This window comes from Erythrolamprus reginae, chromosome 1 (assembly GCF_031021105.1).
Source record: "Erythrolamprus reginae isolate rEryReg1 chromosome 1, rEryReg1.hap1, whole genome shotgun sequence".
Classification (NCBI taxonomy): domain Eukaryota; kingdom Metazoa; phylum Chordata; class Lepidosauria; order Squamata; family Dipsadidae; genus Erythrolamprus; species Erythrolamprus reginae.
Window position 1 is genome coordinate 398,126,199 of NC_091950.1, and position 26,442 is coordinate 398,152,640.

Genomic DNA, 26,442 nt, shown 5'->3' on the forward strand with positions numbered 1-26,442 from the left:
CACTGATCTAGACCATGTGGATGATCTGTTGAGAATTAGCTTGGTCACATAGCTTTGCAGAAGATAAAATTAACTTCCTCTAAGCTGCATGGTAGCTGAGATTCTTTCCATGACATATTAACCCTTTCCCTTCACTCACTTAATTCCGAGTCTTCGGAGAGGGGCGGCATACAAATCTAATAAATTATTATTTTTATTTATTTATTTATTTGTTTGTTTGTTTGTTTGTTTGTTTATTTATTTATTTATTTATTATTTATTTATTTATTAGATTTGTATGCCGCCTCTTTCTGTAGACTCGGGGCGGCTCACAACATAATAAAACAATTCATAACAAATCTAATAATTTACAATTTAAAATTTAAAGTAGTTAAGAAAACCCCATTTTTAAGCAGACATACCTACAAACATACTATACATAAATTATATAGACCCAGGGGAGATATCTCAATTCCCCCATGCCTGACGACAAAGGTGGGTTTTGAGGAGTTTACGAAAGGCAAGGAGGGTAGGGGCAGTTCTAATCTCTGGGGGGAGCTGGTTCCAGAGAGTCGGGGCTGCCACAGAGAAGGCTCTTCCCCTGGGGCCCACCAACCAACATTGTTTAGTTGACGGGACCCGGAGAAGGCCGACTCTGTGGGACCTAATCGGTCGCTGGGATTCGTGCAGCAGAAGGCAGTCTCGGAGATATTCTGGTCCGATGCCATGAAGGGCTTTATAGGTCATAACCAACACTTTGAATTGTGACCGGAAATTGATCGGCAACCAATGCAGAGTATTAGTGTAACATGGGCATTTTTGGGAAAGCCCATGACTGCTCTCGCAGCTGCATTCTGCACGATCTGAAGTTTACGAACACTTTTCAAAGGTAGCCCCATGTAGAGAGCGTTACAGTAGTCGAGCCTCGAGGTGATGAGGGCATGAGTGACTGTGAGCAATGAGTCCCGATCCAAATTATTATTATTATTATTATTATTATTATTATTATTATTATTATTATTATTATTATCGCTAGAGAAGATTTACACAAGATATCCTTTTTGACAACATACCCCCAACCCCAAATGTCTGCTTCTTGTTCAAACACCTCATTTGGGAACAAAAGATTGACTGATGGCATCTCCGTTGCAATGATCCTTTCTTCTTCTGACTTTTCAAGGTGACAATCGAGTTAATGAAATGCCAGGGTTGGTTGCATTGCAAACGCTTTTCATGCGGGAGCACAATCGTCTGGCCACTGAGCTGAAGAGGCTGAACCCACAAATGACTGGAGAAGAACTCTATCAGGAGGCCCGGAAAATATTGGGAGCAATGATGCAGGTGCAGGATGAATGATTCCAAGACTCTTCTACACAAAATGAAGGCACAATTCTGTTTAAGTGTCTTAAACACTTTGTGCAGCCCAGGGTAACCAGCCCTCTGGAGCAGGGGTGGGGAACTGTGGCCCCTTTGTCACCTGTGGACTTCAATACCCAGAATTCCTGAGACAGCCATGCGCCTCACCAGGGGTGGGTTGCTTCCTGTTCAGACAGGAAGTGATGATGACTCCAAGCCGAGAGTGAACCAATTCTCTATATCTCTGAAAGTGGGCCTGCCCATCTGCTCTTGGGTTATACCAGTGATAGCGAACCTCTTTTTCCTCGGGTGCTGAAAGTGTGTGAGTGTGCACTATCATGCATGCGAGAGTGCCCACACCCATAGTTAAATTCCTGGGGAGGGTGAAAATGGCCTCCCCTGCTGCCTCAGAGGCCCTCTGGAGGCCAGAACTGGCCTATTTCCCAATTTCTGGTGGGCCCGGTAGGCCCGTTTTGCACCCTCTCCAGACTCCAAAGGCTTCCCTGAAGCTTGGGAAGGGTAAAAACGCCTTTCCTCATCCCCCCAGAGGCCTGCGGAAGCCAAAAATATCCTCCCAGAGCCTCCATGCAAGCCAAAAATCTGCTGGCTGACCTACACATATGCACTGGCGCTGAGCTAGGGCAACAGCTCGCATGTCAGCAAATATGGCTCCCTGTGCCACCTGTGGCACGCATGCCATAGGTTCACCATCACTGAGTTATACTGACCTTTATATCTGCTTCCAAACTTCCGGTTGCCCATTTGGCTATTTATTCACCACCCCAGTCCCAGACTTCAGTGAGATTGGTGCGCATGCGCGGGGATGAGGGGATTATGCGCATGCACAGGGACAACAGGGGAAAGGTGTGGATGCATGGGGGGGAGGGAATGGATATGGGCAAGTGCACATGTGCTAACATACGCATGTATACCCTTTTGGCACGTGAACCCAAAAGGGTCTGCCATCTCTGCCTTAGAAGCTCAAGATAACCTATGTAATGCCCTCTTTGTTGATGTACTCCCTCCCCGACAACAACTTTGTGAAATTGAAATGCGTCCTAAAATTGCTTTAAAACTGTCTTTGCCAACAGGGTGCTCTCTGGGTGGCCTTCAGCCGTCAAATGTTTGGCCTAACCTTAACTGTAAAGATATTCCCAAGCGGTCTTTAATTTAAAGCATGCTTACCATAGAAACATAGAAACATAGAAGTCTGACAGCAGAAAAAGACCTCATGGTCCATCTAGTCTGCCCTTATACTATTTTCTGTATTTTATCTTAGGATGGATATATGTTTATCCCAGGAATGTTTAAATTCAGTTACTGTGGATTTATCTACCACGTCTGCTGGAAGTTTGTTCCAAGGATCTACTACTCTTTCAGTAAAATAATATTTTCTCATGTTGCTTTTGATCTTTCTCCCAACTAACTTCAGATTGTGTCCCCTTGTTCTTGTGTTCACTTTCCTATTAAAAACACTTCCCTCCTGAACCTTATTTAACCCTTTAAAATATTTAAATGTTTCAATCATGTCCCCCCTTTTCCTTCTGTCCTCCAGACTATACAGATTGAGTTCATTAAGTCTTTCCTGATAAGTTTTATGCTTAAGACCTTCCACCATTCTTGTAGCCCGTCTTTGGACCCGTTCAATTTTGTCAATATCTTTTTGTAGGTGAGGTCTCCAGAACTGAACACAGTATTCCAAATGTGGTCTCACCAGTACTCTATATAGCGGGATCACAATCTCCCTCTTCCTGCTTGTTATACCTCTAGCTATGCAGGCAAGCATCCTACTTGCTTTCCCTACCGCCTGACTGCACTGTTCACCCATTTTGAGACTGTCAGAAATCACGACCCCCAAATCCTTTTCTTCTGAAGTTTTGCTAACACAAAACTGCCAATACAATACTACAATACCACTCTTTGTAGGTCTGAAGGAGGCTTTCTGTTAACAAGTCTCTCTCCTAGGAATGGCTTCCTAGGAGTTATCCAGAAGGGAGTTGCCACTCCTGCCACTACCGGCGCGCTGCGCATGTACCTGACAAAACTTTTTCTACTGGTTCTGTGTACCCGACTGTACCCGTAGGCAGGGCCGCCATCAGGAATTTTGGGGCCCATACAGCCTAAGTGTCTGCCCCCCCCCCCCCGCCATTTTAAAACTACTGCCCCCCAAATCCCATGCAATGCCACCATTGCCACACACCCTGGGCAAGCCCTCCCCCGGCCCTCTGAGGTCAAACACAGCCCTGATGTGGCCCTCAATGAAATTGAGTTTGACACCCCTGGCCTAGAGGCTAAATCCTATGACCAAGGGCTAAGAGAACGAGTATGTTTAGCTCAACAAATAGAAAACTGAGGGGGAATATAATAGTAGTTTCCCAATCTTTAAATGGCTGCCACAGAGCAGATGGCATCTATTTATTCTCCATGCCACATGAAGGTAGTACAAGAAGCAATGGGCGGAACCTCACCAAGAAGAAATGCAATCTGGAAATAAGGAAAAACTTGGGACTGGGCGGCATATACAGTAATACCTCATGATACGAACTTAATTGGTGCAAGGAGGAGGTTCGTAAGACGAAAGGTTCGTAAGATGAAACATTGTTTCCCATAGGAAACAATGTAAAGTCAATTAATCCGTGCAACCAAAAAACCCCCCGCAAAAAAACGGCTTTCGGCGACTGCTGGGAAGCCGCGCGGCTGTTTTAAAAGGTGACAGCCAGCCTGGGGGGCTTCCCAGCACCCCCCCGAACCCGGGTTCGGGGTTCGGGGGGTGCTGGCAAGCCCCCCAGGCCGGCTGTCACCTTTTAAAACAGCCGCGCCGCTTCCCAGCTGTCTCCTGAAGCCGAACGGGGAAGTTCGGCTTTGGCGTTCGGGGTTCGGGGGGGACTGGGAAGCCCCCCAGGCCAGCTGCGACCTTTTAAAACAGGCGCGCCGCTTCCCAGCTGTCTCCCGAAGCCGAACGCGGAAGTTCGGCTTTAGCGTTCGGCTTCAGGAGACAGCTGGGAAGCGGCGCGGCTGTTTTAAAAGGTGACAGCCGGGCTGGGGGGTTTCCCAGCAACCTCCCGAACCGAACCCGGGGTTCAGAAAAATTTTGCCTCTTCTTATGAACTTTGTTCGAGTTACGAACCGGCGTTCGGGAGGCTTCTGGGAAGCCCCGCCGCCCGGCTGTTACCTTTTAAAACAGTCGTGCGGCTTCCCAGCAGTCTCCGAACGCCAGTTCATAACTCGAAAAAAGTTCGTAAGAAGAGGCAAAATTTTTCTGAACCCCGGGTTCGTATCACGAGTTGTTCGTAAGACGAGGGGTTCGTATCTTGAGGTACCACTGTATATATATCCTGTCATTCTCTGATTCAGTCATTTTCTCATTTCTCTTTTTTTCTCCCCTATTTTCTATCATTTCTCTCTCTCTCTCTTCCTTCCACTCTTCTCTCTCTCTCTTTCTTCTCTCTCTCACTCTCTTCCTTCCTCTCTCATCTTTCTTTCTTTCTTTCTCTTTCTCTTTCTTTCTTTCTTCCTCTCTCTCACTCTCTTCCTTCCTCACTCATCTCTTTCTTTCTTTCTTTCTCTCTTTTTATCTTTCTCTATCTCTCCCCCTCTTGCTCGCTCTCTCTCTTTCTCACTTTCTTGTTTTCTTTCTCTTTCTCTCTTGCTTTCTCTCTCTCACTCTTTCTCTCTTGTTTTCTTTCTCTCCCTCGTTCTCTCTCTCTTGCTATCTCTTTCTCTCCCCCCTCATTCTCTCTCTCTCTCTCTTTCTCACTTTCTCTCTATCTTGTTCTGTCACTCTCACTCTCTCTCGTTCTCCGGAGGCTGGCGAAAGTGATTTTCAATGTCGGGCGCGCGGGCCGGCGCGCGCTCTCCCCATACCCCTGCCAGCCAGCCTGGAACATTCAAAGCTAAGGTTTTTCTTACTTTGAATGTTCCGGGTGGGCTGGCAAGGGGATGTGGAGAGCGTGCGCTGGCCCGCACGCCTGACATTGAAAATCCTCTTGGCCGGCCCCTGCTGTGAGAACACCTGCCCCGCCTCTCTTGCAGCGGAGGAGAAAGAGAGGCGGATCAGGCAGGCGGGCGGGGGGCAGCGGTGAGTAGCCAGGGGCGCGAGGGGGCTAGAGGCACGGGGGGGGCGGGGGCGGCCACGGCTTCGTGCACGCCCTTGGAAAAAGGTGCACGGGGGGTGTTTTGGGGTGCGCTGGAACGGTGCTGGGCACAATGACTGCTGCGGGCGCCAGGGGCCCGGCACACGGTGGCGAGCCAAAACCGCCCCCCCCATTTTTCAATTTGGCCGGGCCCCTGACGCCAGTACCAGTAGTACTGGCCTATCAGCGGCCCTGCCCGTAGGAGCCCATCACTGAATAGGCCCATGACTCTTCTTTTTGTCCTTTTGCTCCAGAAAATCACCTATACAGAGTATATACCTGCCGTGCTGGGGGACTCTACTCTGCCGCGTTACAGGGGCTACAATGACTCTGTGGATCCCCGAATTGCCAGCGTCTTTACCAATGCTTTCCGTTTTGGGCATGCTTTGGTGCGCCCCAATGTGTCTCGCTTAGACAGCCGTTACCGGGTTCTGAGTCAAACCCCCTTAGAAAATGAGTTCTTTGCTACATGGAAATTTATCTATCAAGGTAAGTCCTAACAAGTGGGGGATTTTGGCTGATCTCAACCAATTAAGCTTGACTGGCATGATCTGGGAGTTATTTAGTTATTTAGTTAGTTATTTAGTTATTTAGTTATTAAATTAGTTATTTAGTTATTTAGTTATTTGGTTGGTTGGTTGGTTGGTTGGTTGGTTGGTTGGTTGGTTGGTTGGTTGGTTAGGTAGGTAGGTAGGTAGGTAGTTTACTTACTTACTTACTTACTTACTTACTTACTTACTTACTTACTTACTTACTTACTTACTTACTTACTTATTAGATTTCTATGCAGGGGTGGGCTACTGCCCGGACTGGGTGGAACGCAGTGGGGTAGCGAAAATGGAGCTCCACCCCAGAGCACCCAATTTGCACTGAAAGATGTTGAAAGAAAATGCAGGGCCTCCTGCAGAAGCCATGGCCACAGTGTGGTAGTAAAAATTTTGGTAGCCCTTCACTGTTTCTCTGCCACTCATTCCTTGAACTCAGGACAGCTCACAATAAAAGTGAATACATATCATATAGAAATTTAAAATTAAACATACTAAACCCCCCCCCCCCCCATTTCTTAAAAAATCAATCACTCACATTCAATCAATCAACCTATACATTCTTCACTGGCTGGGAATGAGATCTTGCAGTATCCTTCCCCTGCCATGCCCACAAACCCATGCCCACAGAATCTGTAGGGAATTTTTTTTTTATTTCATCCCGGTCCCATCCGCAGGACAGTTTCATCTGATGCAGAAATACAGTGGTACCTCTACCTAAGGACACCTCTACTTACAAACTTTTCTAGATAAGAACCGGGTGTTCAAGATTTTTTTACCTCTTCTCAAGAACCATTTTTCACTTACAAACCCAAGCGTCCGAAACTGTAACCAGAAAAGGCAGGAGAAGCCTCCGTGGGGCCTCTCTAGGAATCTCCTGGGAGGAAACAGGGCCTCCACCCTCCCTGTGGTTTCCCCAATCGCATGCATTATTTGCTTTTACATTGATTCCTATGGGAAAAATTGGTTCTTCTTACAAACTTTTCTACTTAAGAACCTGGTCATGGAACGAATTAAGTCCGTAAGTAGAGGTACCACTGTACAGCCTTTTCTGCCATTGTGCCCATCCTCTAGAATATCATCCTCCCTGAGATTAGACTCGCCCTGACTCTGTTGCTCTTTCACCAGACATTAAAAAGCTTGGCTTTGCCATCTAGCCTGGTGTCTCGCCAGTATGAGAGAATTGGCTTCATGGTTTATTTAAATGTGGGGTGTAGCAGCCCCGAGTCCTCGGAGAGGGGTGGCACACAAATCCAATTAAATAAATAAATAAAATAAATAAATGTTTTCAGCTGCTTTTTTATGCTATCAATGCTGTTTTTTGAATTTTGGTGTTTTACTGTTTATTTCGTTGTTATTTTTCTTAACTATGCAGTGTCATATCTGTGAGATGGGTGGACGTATAAATCAATAATTCAATGCTCTAATATTAAATAATGTTTAAACTTAAACAATTTTTGTCTTTAATATGTCCTGCCATCATAAAGGTTGGAGTTACCCAGAAATCGGCAAATTTTATATTACCTGTTGAAAAACTGTCAGGAGAGTTTTTCAGCTCAGCTGTGAAGACCTTTAACGCTACCCACTCAATTGCTGTGATTTGTCCTTAAGTTGGTTGAGGTCTACAGATGGACATTGCTTTTGCAAGTTATTTCCTCTCTCTTCCAGGAGGCATTGATCCCGTGCTACGAGGCCAAATTGCTATTCCCTCCAAACAGCTGAGACAAGATCAGCTAGTAGTAGAGGGTCTCCGAGACCGACTCTTCCAACAAAATTTAACAACATCTGGATTGGATTTGCCAGCACTGAACATGCAGCGTGGCCGAGATCACGGTCTCGCAGGTAACAAGAGTGGAGTGTTCTCATTTGGCAGGAAACATCAGAGATTGTGGCTTGCTGCCATATAGCTGTTCTGCCTGGCCCCAGGCCAACCAGAAGGGGCATGTATAAGCGCACCATTGTGCCTACTGTTCCTGTCCTATTGTCTTCTATCGCGTCTTTTTATCATTACTTATCTAATGTTTTATTTCTACAAATTACCACCCTATTATTGTTTGACAAAATAAATAAAATAAAATATAAATAAATAAAATAAAATAAAACGAAGTAATTAATCAAATAGAGAGAGAGAGAGAGAGAGGCTTGTAAAAATAAAGCAAAGAAGTGTTCTTTATATTCAGAAGGCTCCAAGCCATGGAGTTTTAGAGCTATGTTAGTTTAAGAGTCCAGCAGGTCAGGGTTAAACACTCAAGTCAGTACAGGAGTCTTTCTGGCTTACGTCAGCCAAAACTCACAGCTTAAATGTCAAAATGTCCCCTGTCCACAGCAAACACGAAACTACAATTCATCAAAGTCACTCCAAGGACTGAATTGATAAACTCCCACACTGTTATCTGCAAACACTCCCCTTTATCAAGGCTGTGGCAACGTCATTAATTCTTAACACATGTGACCTAGAATCTGTTTCTCCATTTGCACAGCTGTTCTTGGCGTCCCATCTTTCTCCTAACCCGAACATTGAGAATAGGGTCATTATATTCTTCCCCCTCTGATTCAGAGGAAACCCTGTCTGGAGATCTGACTGACTCCATTTCCCTCTCTGCCTCTCCAATCCCTTCCTCATTCCTTTCTCCTTCTGGTTCACTGTCTGATTCCTCCTCCAGCCAGACAGGTCTTCTGTGAGCCAGACGGCTCCCACTCCTCGGAATCGAAATCAGCAGCCATAGGAGCTGGCCTGAAGCCAACCACAACAATAGCCAAAATTAGAAAATTATAGCTTAAAAATGTGTTGAGATTGCAATATAGAATGATTCTAGAGCCAGAGAACATCATTTTTCAAGTGAGCAGAACTTTTGATCCCTATTCTTGTTCCATAGGTTATAATGCCTGGAGACAATTATGTGGCCTCTCACAACCACAGAATGAAACTCAGCTGGGCCAGGTCCTCCAGAATCCTCAACTGGCCAGGAAGCTCATTCAACATTATGGGACACCCAAGAACATTGACCTCTGGATTGGGGGATTGGCTGAGCCCTTCATTCGGAATGCCAGAGTTGGGCCTCTACTGGCATGTATCTTTCGGAAACAGTTCCAAAACCTTCGTGATGGGGACAGGTGAGTCAATGAAACCAGCTATTTTATTGTGGGCACTTGCTTTACTACATAGCAAATGAACCTAAATTTTGTTTCACTACAGAAAACAAGAATAGAAAGTTGTGCTACTCAGGGATAGAAGGGAGAAGGGGAGTTCATAAGTGCACCAGTGTGCCTCCTGTCCCCTGTCCTAATGTTTCTCTCTTACTAGTATCATGTATATATACTGTATATATTGTTATATCTTTGTATACCACCAATATGTACTTGACAAAATAAACAAACAAACAAACAAATAAAAAATATATTTTGAACGAATAAGGTTCAGTTCCCAGCATTCCCAAACTCTTTATTAACCTGGAAGGTGTTCTGCCGGCGTGTCCCAACCGCCCGTAATTACAGGGTAATTAGTCCAGAAAGACACACACCACACGATGGAAGGAAAACCCAAAAGTCTTTATCAACAGAAAAACAAAAACAGCTCCCTTTTTAAATGTCAAAGGGATTTTCTGGTACACACAAGGCACAGGTTAAATGAAATCCAATTGCTCACCCAATAACTGGGAAATTGAGTCCAATTCTAAAGTCCAGAAAGTCCACACACAATCTTGAACAGCAAAAAACATGATCTTGAAGAAACTATGAATCAGATAAACTGCCATGAGGCTAAACCAGCAGGTTGCTCTTTTATCTGTAGCACTCACCACATCAGCCCCACCCAACCACAGGTGGCCTCACCCATCTCCTGCAACAATCCTTCAGTTGTTCTCTCCCATGCATCACTCTATGCATGCGTGGATGTGTCATTAATTCTTGTTCAGAATCCAGGGATGACAAGGATGATTGATCTCCTCCTGGGCTGTCTGCCAAACTCCCCTCTTCCAAGTCACCCCCACCTTCTTCTTCTTCTGAAGAAACTTCACTACCTCATTCTGTCGGCAATAAAACAGGCCTATGACATGTTGATGTTTCCCCTGCATCCACCTCCACATTCCTTGGGGCAGGAGCTGGGCCATAGCCAACCACAACAGAAGGAAAATGTTCCCTTTAAAAAATTATATACACAATAAACACAGACATCTTATCAGACTAGAATTACCAACTCCAGCTGAAACTAACCCTGGAGTTCACCTCACCCTGTAGCTACCCTCTCCACCAAATAAATAATTACTGATTAAAACTGATGTAAACATTTAAAGAGAAATAGAATCATAGAGCTGGAACTGACCTTGGAGGTCTTCTAGTCCAACCCCCTGCTTAGGCAGGAAACACTATACCACTTCAGACATAGAAACATAGAAACATAGAAGACTGATGGTAGAAAAAGACCTCATGGTCCATCTAGTCTGCCCTTATACTATTTTTTGTATTTTATCTTAGGATGGATCTATGTTTATCCCAGGCATGTTTAAATTCAGTTACTGTGGATTTACCGACCATGTCTGCTGGAAGTTTGTTCCAAGGATCTACTACTCTTTCAGTAAAATAATATTTTCTCATGTTGCTTTTGATCTTTCCCCCAACTAACTTCAGATTGTGTCCCCTTGTTCTTGTGTTCACTTTCCTATTAAAAACACTTCCCTCCTGAACCCTTTGACATATTTAAATGTTTCTATCCTGTCCCCCCCTTTTCCTTCTGTCCTCCAGACTATACAGATTGAGTTCATTAAGTCTTTCCTGATACGTTTTATGCTTAAGACCTTCCACCATTCTTGTAGCCCATCTTTGGACCCGTTCAATTTTGTCAATATCTTTTTGTAGGTGAGGTCTCCAGAACTGAACACAGTATTCCAAATGTGGTCTCACCAGCATTCTATATAGCGGGATCATAATCTCCCTCTTCCTGCTTATTATACCTCTAGCTATGCAGCCAAGCATCCTACTTGCTTTCCCTACCGCCTGACTGCACTGTTCACCCATTTGAGACTGTCAGAAATCACTACCCCAAATCCTTTTCTTCTGAAGTATTTGCTAACACAGAACTGCCAATACAATACTCAGATTGAGGATTCCTTTTCCCCAAGTGCATTATTTTACATTTGGAAACATTAAACTGCAGTTTCCATTGCTTTGACCATTTATCTAGTAAAGCTAAATCATTTACCATATTACAGACGCCTCCAGGAATATCAACCCTATTACACACTTTAGAGTCATCGGCAAATAGGAAAACCTTCCCTACCAAACCTTCCCGTAATAAATGGTTATCCAAAATCTGCTTAATGGTTATCCAATATCTAGTGTTGGAGCATTCACAACTTCTGGAGGCAAGCTGTTCCATTGGTTAATTGTTCTAACTGACAGGAAATTTCTTCTAAGTTCTAACTTGCATCTCTCCTTGATTAGCTTCTACCCATTGCTTCTTGTCCTACCCTCTGGTGCTTTGGAGAATAGCTTGAGTCCATCTTCTTTATGGCAACCCCTGAGATATTGGAACACTGCTATTCAAAGTAGGAGTTTTGTGTCTGTGGATATTCTCATTCATCCAGGACATGGTTGTCCCAAAGGTGCTTTTTCAAAAGGCAACTGGACTTTGTTTTTCCTTGAAGAAATTTAATTTCCCATTCAAGAAGCTTCTTCAGTTCTGACTCAGTTAGAACTGAAGAACCTTCTTGAACGAGAAGCAAAACACCTTCAAGCAAAAATAAATCCCAGTTTGCATTTTGAAAAAGCACCTTTGGGACGTAGGAGCCCTATACCAGCTAGTCAAATGGCTGTTGAGTCTGTTTTTGAAAATCTTCAGTGAGGGAGCACACACAACCCCAGGAGGCAAGCTATGCAGTAGATAAGGGGAGTAATTAACCTTAATAATGAAGGGTAGGAAAGAGGAGGTGAGAACAAAACTGCATAGGGATGAGGTGAATGAAAAGGATCAGAGAAGAAAAGAAAAACGGAGAATCTATTGAAATGTTTCAGAAAGCAAAAAATTGGAGGTCTCCTCGGCATTGGTAAAAATAAATGGTAGTCATAATGCTACAATCAAAACTCCAACCTATTTTTATTTTATTTATTTTAACACACCCCTTTTTATTGTCCTCAAGAGACATCTCATTGGATATTGGATATACTTTTACAAGATGTCATTGGTTAATAATTGTATGTCCAGAGATACTTCACCAGAAGAGACCTGCATTCCTCCTCCCGTAACAGAATACCCTAGAACTAGAACTAAGACGCCTTAAACATGATCTAAGTATTGCCCACAAGATTATATGCTGCAATGTCCTGCCTGTTAACCACTACTTCAGCTTCAACCACAACAACACAAGAGCACATAACAGATTTAAGCTCAATATCAACCGCTCCAAACTTGACTGTAAAAAATATGACCTTAGTAATAATAGAGTTGTTGAAGCGTGGAACTCATTACCGGACTCCGTAGTATCATCCCCTAACCCCCAACATTTTACCCTTAGACTGTCCATGGTTGACCTCTCAGATTCCTAAGAGGTCAGTAAGGGGCATGCATAAGTGCACTAGAGTGCCTTCCAACCCCTGTCCTATTGTCTCTCCTATATCCCATATATCTTCTCTTCTATCCCTATATCTTTCTTCTATTCTCTCATTGATTATTTTATCCTATACTCTCTCTTCTATTCTTTCTCTAATTCTATTTCCTCGAAGGTGTCCTCTATTACCTTCATTGTGTATTATTGTGCATTGGACAAAATAAATAAATAAAATAAACAATGCCTATGTGCGGTTTTAAGGGGCCTCTCCAGAGTTGAATACACAATCGATTGTGTTTTTAGGAGAGTGCCAAAAGTCACTTAGTCAGCCTGGTTTGCCAGCCGCTGGCCTGGGACCTTTTCGTCTCCACAATGAGGTCAACCATTTGTCTGAAATAGTATGGGGTATCTGCCTGAGCAGGGGGTTGGACAAAGGCCCCCAAGATTCAATTCAATTTGATTCAATTTATTAGATTTGTATGCCGCGCCTCTCCGAAGATTTGGGGCGGCTCACAACAGTAATAAAAACAGTATAACAATGGAACAAATCTAATAATAAAAATTATATTAGAAACCCCAACTGTTAAAAACCATACAACACATACTTACCAAACTTAAAATATAAGAAAGCCTGGGGGAGATGTCTTAATTCCCCCATGCCTGGCGATATAGGTGAGTCTTGAGTAACTTGCGAACGACAAGGAGGGTGGGGGCTGATTCCAGAGGACCGGGGCCGCCACAGAGAAGGCTCTTCCCCTGGGTCCCGCCAGACGACATTGTTTGGTCGACGGGACCTGGAGAAGGCCAACTCTGTGGGACCTTATCGGCCGCTGGGATTCGTGCGGTAGGAGGCGGTTCTGGAGGTATTCTGGTCCAATGCCATGAAGGGCTTTAAAGGTCATTACCAACATTACCAAGATCCCTTCCCACCTCTTTTATTCTGTACTGTTTAATTCCAGCAAGAAAGTTTCTGTAAATTTGGGAGGCTGCTCTTCATGTGACAATTTTTCTGATTTTCCTCCCCCTATATCCCCAGGTTCTGGTGGGAGAACCCTGGTGTGTTCACCCCAGCCCAGCGACAGGCTCTTAGTAAAGCCTCATTGCCACGCATCATCTGTGACAATACCTTCATCCGCGAGATACCTCAGTTCATTTTCCGAGCCAACCAGTACCCGCGTAATTTTGTCAACTGCAGTGCCATCCCAAGGCTCAGCCTCTTTCCATGGAAAAAGCCTCCTCAATAGATCAGTGAAGGTAAGATGGTTTCTGATGCAACTGTGCAATCTTTAAATTTGCATTTGTGAGCTTTTCCTTGGAATGTCATTTAGCCTTCGCCATAAAGCAATATTCCCCAGAAGAGAATGCAAACATGTGTGCATGCATATGTATGGTTGTGTGAATAGGTGGTTGAGTGTTACAGATGATGTGTGTAGCCTTTTCTGAATCCTCTCTTCTCCACCCTTCCCAATGCCTCTATTCCCTCTGTCACTCGAAACAGAATACCCTACAAAAGCAGACTATCAATCCTAGGTCTAGAAAGCTTAGAACTACGCCGCCTAAAACACGATCTAAGTATTGCCCACAAGATCATATGCTGCAACGTTCTACCTGTCAATGACTACTTCAGCTTCAATCACAACAATACAAGAGCACGCAACAGATTCAAACTTAATATTAACCGCTCCAAACTTGACTGTAAAAAATATGACTCCAGCAACCGAGTTGTCAAAGCGTGGAACTCATTACCTGACTCAGTAGTGTCAACCCCTAACCCCCAACATTTTTCCCTTAGACTATCCACGATTGACCTCTCCAGGTTCCTTAGAGGTCAGTAAGGGGTGTGCATAAGTGCACCAGTGTGCCTTCTGTCCCCTGTCCAATTGTCTCTCCTTATCTCATTTATCTTTTCTTCCTTTCAAATATGTTCACCTATACTTTTATATTTTTTCTTCTATTCTTTTCTTTATTTATATTATTACATATCTATTCTCTTCAATGTGTATTATGTATTGGACAAAATAAATAAATGAATGAATGAATGAATGAATGAATGAATGAATGAATGAACGAACGAACAAAACAAACAAACAAACTTGTGTGGATTTCAGTTCTGAGAATTCCCCAGCCAGGAAGTTTCCTGGCTAGTGAATTCTGGGAATTTACATCTACACGTTGTAAAGTTGCATAGAGCCGGGGTGGCACAGTGGTTAGAGTGCAGCACTGCAGGCTACTTCAGCTAACTGCTAGCTGTAGTTCAGCAGTTCAAATCTCACCACCGGGTCAAAGTTTGCTCAGCCTTCTATCTTTCTGAGGTGGGTAAAATGAGGACCCAGATTGTTGGGGGGCAATATGCTGATTCTGTAAACCGCTTAGAGAGGGCTGTAAAAGCACTATGAAACATAGAAACATAGAAGACTGACGGCAGACAAAGACCTCCTGGTCCATCTAGTCTGCCCTTATGCTATTTCCTGTATTTTATCATAGAATGGATATATGTTTATCCCAGGCATTTTTAAATTCAGTTACTGTGGATTTACCAACCACGTCTGCTGGAAGTTTGTTCCAAGCATCTACCACTCTTTCAGTCAAATAATATTTTCTCACGTTGTTTCTGATCTTTCCCCCAACTAACCTCAGATTGTGCCCCCTTGTTCTTGTGTTCACTTTCCTATTAAAAACACTTCCCTCCTGAACCTTATTTAACCCTTTAAAATATTTAAATGTTTCTATCATGTCCCCCCTTTCCCTTCTAAAGGGAATATATGAAGCAGTATATTCATATATGAAGCAGTATATGTCTAAACGCTATTGCTATTGCTTAGGTTGAGAAACATTGCCCTTGCTTCCTCTGAGATCGGGGGTTGGGCATTATCCTATGCAACAATAGAAATAACTCCTTCTTCTTTGTGGCAACCCCTGAGATACTGGAACACCCCTATCATGTCTCCCCTGGTCCTTCTTTTCATCAAACTAGCCATGTCCAGTTTCTGCAACTGTTCTTCATATGTTTTAGCCTCTGGTCCCCTAATCATCTTTGTCACTCTTCTCTACACTTTTTCTGGAGTCTCAACATCCTTTTTGCATTGTGGCTTGCCTCCATAAGTTGTTCCAACACTGGAAATTATTAAGATGTTGAATAACCATTGAATAACCATAAACATGCCTGGGATAAACATATATCCATCCTAAGATACAATACAGGAAATAGTATAAGGGCAGACTAGATGGACCATGAGGTCTTTTTCTGCTGTCAATCTTCTATATTTCTATGTTACCATTTGTCTGAAATGGTACAAGGTTTCCTGCTTAAACAGGGCATTGGATTAGAACACCTCCAAAGTCTTTTCCAACTCTGTTATTCTATTCTGCAATTAATATAGCGGGGTAGAAGGCATGCCTGAGTAGCTATTGGTCTTTTTGAGCTTGTTTGTTTTGTTCTTATAATAAGTTCATAATTAATTTTCTGATTTTTTTTCTCTCCCTCTCTATAGAAGAACATCTCAGCAAGTTCTGCCAGCAATCTGGACTTTCTGCTTTGGAGAAGGCTTTCTTTAACCTGCTTTAACTGTTTCTCCTCACTGCCATTGCTCTATGCTTAATCTGGAATGCTGTGAGAAAGGAATGCCGAATTAAAATAACCGCTCTGTGATGTTCAAGATGTCCACTTTTTCAAATCATGCAAGGCAATCATATTATAGAATGGTCTTTATTTGCGAAGTGCATGAAATACTGTTGCGAGTCCCTTCTCGAGACAGAATAGAACAGCATTGGTGAAATACAGTGGTACCTCAAGATACGAACCCCTCGTCTTACGAACAACTCGTGATACGAACCCGAGGTTCAGAAAAATTTTGCCTCTTCTTACGAACTTTTTTCGAGTTACGAACCGGCGTTCGGAGACTGCTGGGAAGCCGCGCGGCTGTTTTAAAAGGTGACAGCCGGGCGGCGGGGCTTCCCAGAAGCCTCCCGAACGCCGGTTCGTAACTCGAACAAAGTTCGTAAGAAGAGGCAAAATTTTTCTGAACCCCGGGTTCGGTTCGGGAGGTTGCTGGGAAGTCCCCCAGCCCAGCTGTCACCCTTTAAAACAGTCGCGCCGCTTCCCAGCTGTCTCCCGAAGCCGAACACGGAAGTTCGGCTTTAGCGTTCAGCTTCAGGAGACAGCTGGGAAGCGGCGCGGCTGTTTTAAAAGGTCGCAGCCGGCCTGGGGGGCTTGCCAGCACCCCCCCAAACCTGGGTTTGGGGGGGTGCTGAGAAGCCCCCCCAGGCCGGCTGTCACCTTTTAAAACAGCCGCGCGGCTTCCCAGCAGTCGCCGAAAGCCGTTTTTTTGCGGGGGGGGGGTTTTGGTTGCACGGATTAATTGACTTTACATTGTTTCCTATGGGAAACAATGTTTCGTCTTACGAACCTTTCGTCTTACGAACCTCCTCCTTGCACCAATTAAGTTCGTATCATGAGGTATTACTGTATACAACTTTTTTTATTTACCCCAGGTTGGATAAGGATGTTAGCAGTATGAAAAGGAAAGGATCTGAGCAAAGATACTGTGATCCCCTGTGTTTTAAAAAATGCTTGAAGTTTCCCCCAGGAAACCTTAGAATTTAACATATTGCAAGCTGATGCATTTCACATTTTTGCCCAATGTATACAAAAATATATGCTCATTTGCACATTTCTAATCCAGAAAGCTTGAATCTGGAGAGAAATGAGGATGGATGCATATTTACTTTGTTTTAGAGAGATCTATTTCACAAAAAACCCAGAAGAATAAACCAGACAATATTGTGCCATATAAAACAGCAGCTGATAGGCATAATTATCTTTTTATATTGTTGAATGCAAAAAGTATTGACACAGCTCTTTGTATCAACCTGCTTTTATTAATGATGTGATCCTATCAACAGTTTGCTTTAAAAATAGTCAAATCTATGCCTAAGCCATTATTAGCAATAGGCTGTTAATCCATATATATTTATCTCCGGAGAGGGGCGGCATACAAATCCAAATAATAAATAAAATAAATAAATAAATAAATAAATACCCATACCCACACTCACGCCAGTGTTTATAAGTGACAGTACTAAGATGCCCAACTAATGCCAGTTTCTGTATGTAATTGTAGAGAAGTATTCAAATCCAGCTTCGTGTCTGTAAATTTTTCATAGTCCCATTAAAAAGCTTATTCTACAGAGAATGAAAATGTCTATTCCTGATTCAGATTATTCTTAAGGGTCAAAGTTAACACATTGCATCTGATCCAAAGTTTAAGTTTTTATTGCTGGCTAACAAAATAGCCTTGTGGAGTAGAAGCTCAAGATAGTGATTCGATTACTGGAATGCCCTTTACATGGTGGTACCACTGAAGAATACTCAAAACCAAAGTGAAGTAGCCTATTTGTTGGCAGATGAAAGCCACTACTCACACATAACCTCAATACTGATGATGCAATAGTTCCAAATAGGTTCTGGCTACAACTCAAAGCCTTAGTTTTGGTCTGTAGAACAGTATAGGATGAGGCATGTATTTCAGATTGAATCAATTTGTCCAGTACACACTTAATTATGTTGAAGGTTCCTCTCCTGTGGGAAAGTTGATGGACAACAACATAACAGTGCTCAGTGATGGCACCAACTCTCTGCAAGAGTCTCCCAACATGAGATCCTTGGGGGAAGGAAGTCAAAAACGTTAAATAGGGCACCTACAACTGTATGGTTAAAACCTCACCCATTTCTTACATATTTCATCTATTTAGCTTCCTGCCTTTAATACTTTTACAAATAACTCAAGGTGGTGAACATATTCAACACACTTCCTCCTCGTCCAACAATATACTTGGCACCTGAGCCTAATATCAAGGAGGTCAGAGAGGCTGTGGGGTCAGAGGCTGAAAGCCAACCTGGGCCTGTTGCACCTCCAGAGGTGCCCATGAGTGACTCTGGGAAAGAGGAAGAGCCTCTTCTTGATGCTAGAGTGCGCAGAAGTGTCAGTAGGCAGGAGTGGCTGAGCAGGAGGAGGTCTTTGTGTGAATAGGTCTCTAGAATACTTGGCCACACTTTTTGGGTATTTAAGGGTTAGTCTTGTGACGAGTGTGGAAGTCAACTTTCAAGTGTGACCGATGAATGTTTGGATTTGGATCTTGGATTATTTATGTGAATTACAAACTAAGAAGGTGAAATCTTGATGAAATCTGCCAACTCAGAGTGAGTCATGTTAATTAGAGATTGGATCAAAGAGAACTATTTGAGAGTTTTGGCTTTATGTCTGGGATTTTAGTGAACAGCTGATACAAACAGACTTATTTCTTGCTTCGCTGATACATTTTACAGAGTTAAAACTTTTTGATACTAAATTATTAGAATTACATGCTTAAATCTTATCAAAGCAGTGTGTACAGATCTATTTCTTGGGGGCAATGATGGGCTGCCAAATTTTTTACTGCCATGCTGTGGACGTGGCTTATTTTGTGGGTGTGGCTTGACGGTCATGTGACCGGGTAGGAATGGCTTGCTGGCCATGTGAGCAGGTGGGAGTGGCTTGATAATCATGTGATCGGGGGTGCCTTAAAGGTCATGTGACTGGGTGGGAGTGGCTTACCAACCAAGATAAGTTTTCAAATAGGTTCTTGTACTCTTTCTCAGTTGATTAAGGCACATTGTATGAATAGCCACAAAAGGAACAAATGATAGACAGCATTATATGCTGAAGAGCACAGTAACATTTGAAGGTTTTGCACCGAACCCACAAGATTCAATATAATAACAGATTAGGCAAGTAGCTCAATTTTCTTTAATTGCTATAAAAGTTCAGTTCTAGATAATGATTAAAACAATTAAAGCATTTATGGGTAAAAGCATGCAATTTAATTATTTCCTATTTTAAAAGTAATTAAAAATCATACTAAGGTAGTAGAGAAGGAAGAACCATTTAAAAAATGATCAAGTATTCAATAAATAGTGCATAAAATTACTTTCCCCCCCCCCCGCGTCTCGCCCCCGCCCCCATGGGGGCAGCAGTCCATTACTGCTTGGAGGGGCTCATCGCTTGGACAGAATAGTGAGTTTTATTACGTACATCTCATGCGTAATGTATTAAAAGGCTTTGGCTGCATGGCTATCCTGACCTTTTTGCCCCCCTCCCTCCATGAATGTTCCCATCTCCAAATACTCAGTAGAACTGGTCCAAATGTTTTTCACTTCAAGAAAATGCAATAGTTGGGGAAATGAGTCAGGATTCTAACAATTACTCAATATTGCACAGGGAGGCCTCAACTTCATTATGTATTTACTTATAGAGTCCGGTAATCGCCCCATTTTATTTGATTCCCAGCACCCGGTTTATAGTACTCCATCTAAAATGAACTATTCTTGACAGTGGAAGCTGGTTAGCACCATCCTGCTTCATGTATGAGAGTATGAGGGAGAGGGGCGACAGTCCCCCGAGTTCCAAGTCCCCCATGCAGATTCATGGTCCTGTGCCACACTTCCTGTCCCATCCTTCTGCTCTGATTTCAAGTCTATTCTTTCCAAGCTGACAAATCCAAACTCTGGAATTCACAGCAGCTCACAAAATCTCTTGGGTAGCGGTTCACTTTGAAAAGATCTCTGGGCACTTCTTTGATGTGTGTGTTGTCGCAAATGATACGGGAAAGTGACCCACTTCTCAGAGCACGGCGCTGACTTGAGGTAAAGACGTCGCGGTTCTCCCACCAATATCTGCCACAAAAAAAGGTGTGTGTGTGTGAAAAGTTGCAATAGATGAATAATGACGATGGGAATCACAATAGAAATAATAATAATAATACAATTGATTTGAGGAAGTAAAAATTATGCTTTAGTGAGCCAAGAGCTGAAGGGTTAATCATAGAAACACATTTTTGAACATTGTCACAGCAGGGAGAAGCAACTAAGCATCTTGACTAATATTAAATAATTAAGCTGGGCTGTACCTGGAAGTATTTCTATGGGAGACCACCAGAAACCCTCAGTGTGGATAATTTAATATCTGACTTTTATTTGTTTGTTTGTTTTGTCTAGTACATAATGGAGGTATTTGAAGATATAATAGTATTTATATACATGACATCGGTAAAGAGATAAAAGATTAGAAAAACATTAGAAATAATAATATTCACATACGTGATGCTATTGTTCTGTGACCAGGTTCCTAAGTAGAAAAGTTTGTAAGAAGAAGCAATTTTCCCCATAGGAATCAATGTATAAGCAAATAATGTGTGCAATTGAGGAAACCACAGGGAGGGTGGAGGCTCTGTTTCCTCCCAGGAGATTCCTAAAGAGGCCCCATAGAGGCTTCTTCCTGCCTTTTCTGGCACTATTTCCTCCCAGGAGATTCCTAGAGAGGCCCCATAGAGGCTTCTTCCTGCCTTTTCTGGCACTGTTTCCTCCCAGGAGATTCCTAGAGAGGCCCCTTAGAGGCTTCTTCCTGCCTTTTCTGGCACTGTTTCCTCCCAGGAGATTCCTAGAGAGGCCCCATAGAGGCTTCTCCCCGCCTTTTCCGGCCCTGTTTCCTCCCAGGCCCTGTTTCCTCCCAGGAGATTCCTAGAAAGGCCCCCTGGAGGCTTCTCTCTGCCTTTTCCAGTTACAGTTTCGGAAGCTCAGGTTTGTAAGTGAAAAATGGTTCTTGAGAAGAGGCAAAAAAATGTTGAACACTCTGTTCTTATTTAGAAAAGTTTGTAAGTAGAGGCGTTCTTAGGTAGAGGTACCACTGTATACCGCTTCACAGTGCTTTACAGTCCTCTCTAAGCAGTTTATAGAGAGTCAGCATATTGCCCCCAACAATCTGGGTCCTCATTTTACCGACCTCAGAAGGATGGAAGACTGAGTCCACCTTGAGCCTGCTGAGATTCGATCTGCCAACCAGCTGGCAGCCAGTAATCAGCAAAAGTAGCTTGTAGTACTGCATTCTATGCACTGCACCATGTATTAGATGTCTTTCTACCTCAATCAAAAGATGTTCAGCAAGTGACAAATCTCATCAACTAAGACAATGATCAAAGTAAAATAAATGATAATTAAAACTACAATAACACAAAATCCTTTAAAAAGCTATGAAATCAATGGCCGTCATGCCTTCAGTGGCATGTTCCTGTGTGGCGGCAGCCCTGCAGTGCAGATTATTTAATATATTTATTTATTGTATTTATATGCCTCTCGTTCCGAAACGGACTCATCAGTGTATTAGATCAATGTTTCCCAACCTTGGCAACTTGAAGATATTTGGACTTCAACTCCCAGAATTCCCCAGCCAGCAAATGCTGGCTGGGGAATTCTGGGAGTTGAAGTCCAAATATCTTCAAATTGCCAAGGTTGGGAAACACTGTATTAAATTCTGGGGAGGAGATTTGGGCATCTGTATCTTTAAGAGAATATCAGGATGTATTTCTCTTAACTTTGAGTGACTGTGATTTCTGACAGTCTCAAAATGGTTGAACAGTGCAGTCAGACGGTAGGGAAAGCAAGTAAAATGCTTGGCTGCATAGCTAGAGGTATAACAAGCAGGAAGAGGGAGATTGTGATCCCGCTATATAGAGCACTAGTGAGACCGCATTTGGAATACTATGTTCAGTTCTGGAGCCTTCACCTACAAAGATATATTGACAAAATTGAACGGGTCCAAAGATGGGCTACAAAAATGGTGGAAGGTCTTAAGCATAAAACTTATCAGGAAAGACTTAATGAACTCAATCTGTATAGTCTGGAGGACAGAAGGAAAAGGGGGGACATGATCGAAACATTTAAATATGTCAAAGGGTTAAATAAGGTCCAGGAGGGAAGTGTTTTTAATAGGAAAATGAACACAAGAACAAGGGAACACAATCTGAGGTTAGTTGGGAGAAAGATCAGAAGCAACGTGAGAAAATATTATTTGACTGAAAGAGTAGAGATGCTTGGAACAAACTTCCAATAGACGTGGTTGGTAAATCCACAGTAACTGAATTTAAACATGCCTGGGATAAACATATATTCATTCTAAGATAAAATACAGGAAATAGTATAAGGGCAGACTAGATGGAGCATGAGGTCTTTTTCTGCCATCAGTCTTCTATGTTTCTGTTTCTATCTAGCGGGGTGGCTTATAAGCCATGATTCTTTGGTTTTTCTCCTTTGCAAGCAAGGGTTAGCAGCAAACATTTTAGACTGTTCTGCCCCAGAGCAAACTAGAGATTTGACTCGTTTGCCCTGGGGCAGAACAATGGCAACATCTGGGCGTGGCATATGGTTTTTCTCTTGATATATAAAATATTTGAAAAACACTCACCTGTCTCCATCTCTGAGTTTTCTAAACTGAGTTCCGATGAGACAGGCCATGAGAGGTCCCACTCTCCCATTTGTGACAAAGGGCTCAGCAATGGCTCCAATCCAGATGTCAATGTTTTCGGGTGTCCCATAAAGGTTGATGAACTGCTTTGCCAGTTTACGATTGCGAAGGACGGCAGCAAGCTGGGCTTCATTGGTGGGAGCAGAGAGGCCACAAAAACGTCTCCAGGCATTGTACCCTACAAGGAAGAACAATCATCATTAGAGACAGAGAAATTCCCATATTAAAAAAGGGACAGGTTGTATTTGCATATTCACAGCTTGAGTTTTCTCCCCTTCCTCAGGTATCCCTAGTTGCAACTGATCCCACTTGTGTTGCTGGATTTGCTTAAAACAGAAAACAAATCTGATGTACATGTTTTAAGAATGTAAAGAAAAAGGGGACTTTCCCACACGATTGTTTCTAGAATGCTGTAGGATCTGCAAGCAGGTGTTACATAATAGGCATATCTCCGAGACCACCTTCTGCTGCACGAATCCCAGTGACCTGTTAGGTCCCACAGAGTTGTCCTTCTCTGGGTCCCATCAACAAAACAATGCCGTCTGGCAGGACCCAGGGGAAGAGCCTTCTCTGTGGCGGCCCCGACCCTCTGGAACCAACTCCCCCCGGAGATTAGGACTGCCCCCCCACCCTCCTTGCCTTTCGCAAACTTCTTAAAAACCACCTCTGTCATCAGGCATGGGGTAACTGATTCCCCTGGGCCCTCCCCGCTTCATGTATGGTTTGTATGAGATGTATGATTGTTTTTTATATTAAGGGTTTTTAAATTATCTTTTTTAACTATTGGATTTGTATTGTTTTGTTGTTGTAAGCCGCCCCGAGTCTCCGGAGAGACAAATCTAATAAATAATACTAATACTAATACTAATGCTAATACTACTACTACTACTAATAATAATAATATTAATAATATTAATAATATTATTATTATTAATAATAATAATAATAATAATAATAATAATAATAATAATAATAATAATAATTTTTAGTGTCACTATACAGTTGGGATTCATTTGGGGTCTATTTTAAAACTAGTGAAATCATGCATATCAAAAGGGTCCGGGCAGAGCAGGGCAGGGTAGGCTAGAGTAACAGGAAAGAAAAAATGACCGTAAATGTTGTGAGTGGTCCACGTCCGACTTAGCTGGTCATGGATTTCGAGGACCAGGAGATGGATGAGTACTGGCATTGAGGAAGCTAGCCTGAGATATACATTCGTATTTAGTGCTAGCCCAAATTCTGCATTTCTTAAGCCTTGACCTATGCCCCACATATATAGTTATGCTTGACATATTTAGGGTACAAAAGTACATTCTGTGTGTATAATTTATGTGCTGCTTCCGGTGGAACATAGCTGCGCTAAAGCACAAAAGGACACGAAGACAGGAAAAGTGATGGTGTATAGATAGATCTGCCACCTGCTCTCAAGGCACATAGCATCACGCAGGAACCCACATACTAACCGCAAGTTCCTCCTTTTTTTGCTGTCACAGATTCTGCATCTTCTACATTGTATAACCCTTTTTAAACTTTCTGTATAAGGAAACATTGACAGCTAGTATCTGATTGGCTCATATCGTGTGTTTTTTGTACTTGTTTGGAAATGTATAATGAGCCCTGGAAAACAATCCACGCGGTTCAGACATTGCTTTTCTATCTTCTGAACCTGATGCATGCATCAAATAAACCTGATCTCCTTGTGGTCTCCATTCCCTTGACTGGTAATTGAGTTTTGCCGCAACAGCATAACAGGCCAGTGTTCTTGCCATCTGAATCGGAGTCTGTGAGTGAGGAAGAGTTATGGACTGAGGGTCAACCAGAGACTGTAGAACCCCCAGTTATGGTATTGTCTGACTCAGAGGACAATGGAGACTTTGAGGATCAGGACCCCCTGTTAGATGCAAGGGTAAGGAGGATGAGATTGAGGTAGGAATATCTCTCTAGAAGGGGTTCTTGGTATTAAATAGATCTATGGGACATTTAGCCACACCTTGGCAGTATATAAGGGCAGGCTGATGGGAAAGAGTGAACAGCGTTGTGGTGAACAGCGTTCAATAATGGCCATTGGTGATTTCGGAGGGAAGCCAACTTTCTGCTTCCACAGACCTCTTCTTCTGTCTGTTTCCAGTTGTTTCTGAGCTCTACGGAAATGTAAGCTTTGTCAAGCTGTCAGCAAACATTCCAAGAACTGTGATTAATGACCCTGGGCTCGCCCTGGAGCGCTGTTATCTTCACTCATTACCAGGAATGCTTCCAGCAGTACATTCTTTACGTTAACTAGTCGATGCCCTGGATTTGTTTTTAACTATTATATTTTTGCAATAATCCCTCTAACTTACCCAGGCTTCATGCCCGGGGGAATCCAGAACATGATACCATGGTCTTTCGAAACTGAAGGTATGCAAGGCCCAGTTGCAACTATCTGAAGGTAAGTAGCAGTGCAGCTCCACTTCCGTTTCATTTCCGGACTTCCGATTGGCCCATTGGGCCATTTTTCACCATCCCCAGGCTTCAGGAGGCTTTCCTTGAACCCTGGGGAGAGTGAAAAACACCTCAAAGGGCTTCCTGGAAGTCTGGAGGCTTCTGTGAGGCCTGTGTGCAGCTGCGGGAGGCAGTGGGGAGGAGGATGCACAGGGCATTGCATTATGGGTATGGGCACATGCATGCACAGTATCGCACATGTGCGCCCCCTTTTGCCACCCAAACCGAAAAAAGCTTTGCCATCACTTGTATTATTTATTTATTTATTCATTCATTCATTCATTCATTCATTTATCTATTTATCTATTTATCTATCTATCTATCCATTCATTCATTCATTCATTTATCTATTTATCTATTTATCTATTTATTTATCTATTTATCTATTTATCTATTTATCTATTTATCTATTTATCTATTTATCTATTTATTTATTTATTTATCTATTTATCTATTTATTAGATTTGTATGCTGCCCCTCTCCGTAGACTCGGGGCGGCTCACAGCATACAATTAAACAATTCATGACAAATCTAATAAATTTTAAAAACATTTCAAAACCCCATTATTAAACCAGACATACACACAGACATACCATACATAAATAGTATAGGCCCAGGGGAGAGGTGGGGGGAATGCCTCAATTCCCCCATGCCTGACGGCAGAGGTGAGTTTTAAGGAGTTTACGGAAGGCAAGGAGGGTGGGGGCAGTTCTAATCTCCGGGGGGAGGTGGTTCCAGAGAGTTGGGGCCGCCACAGAGAAGGCTCTTCCCCTGGGACCCGCCAGACGACATTGTTTAGTCAACGGGACCCGGAGAAGGCCAACTCTGTGGGACCTAATCGGTCGCTGGGATTCGTGCAGCAGAAGGCGGTCCCAGAGATATTCTGGTCCAATGCCATGAAGGGCTTTATAGGCCATAACCAATACTTTGAATTATGACCGGAAATTGACCGGCAACCAATGCAGACTGCGGAGTGTTGGCGTAACATGGGCATACCTGGGGAAGCCCATGATTGCTCTTGCTCTCTTAATCTCTTGTGGGAGCAGGGGGTTGGATTAGAACACCTTCAAG

At 43.1% G+C, this 26,442-nt stretch overlaps 2 protein-coding genes across 2 annotated transcripts in view; one reads left to right on the plus strand and one right to left on the minus strand.

The window, feature by feature from the left end:
* LOC139162138 (myeloperoxidase-like) overlaps positions 1–16,213 on the plus strand; it is a 37,396-nt gene extending 21,183 nt beyond the window's left edge. The window contains exons 9-14 of the mRNA XM_070742177.1: positions 1,160–1,320; positions 5,723–5,957; positions 7,682–7,855; positions 8,890–9,127; positions 13,592–13,809; positions 16,047–16,213. Coding sequence (XP_070598278.1) covers positions 1,160–1,320; positions 5,723–5,957; positions 7,682–7,855; positions 8,890–9,127; positions 13,592–13,799 — 1,016 coding nt within the window. The 3' untranslated portion in view covers positions 13,800–13,809; positions 16,047–16,213. The remainder of the gene's footprint in view (positions 1–1,159; positions 1,321–5,722; positions 5,958–7,681; positions 7,856–8,889; positions 9,128–13,591; positions 13,810–16,046) is intronic.
* A 3,113-nt stretch (positions 16,214–19,326) lies between these two features.
* Positions 19,327–26,442, minus strand: part of LOC139162143 (eosinophil peroxidase-like) — a 32,713-nt gene continuing 25,597 nt past the window's right edge. Inside the window, exons 12-13 of the mRNA XM_070742190.1 lie at positions 22,830–23,067; positions 19,327–20,266 (exon numbers count right to left, since the gene is read on the minus strand). Of these exons, the coding sequence (XP_070598291.1) occupies positions 20,068–20,266; positions 22,830–23,067 (437 nt within the window). The 3' untranslated portion in view covers positions 19,327–20,067. The remainder of the gene's footprint in view (positions 20,267–22,829; positions 23,068–26,442) is intronic.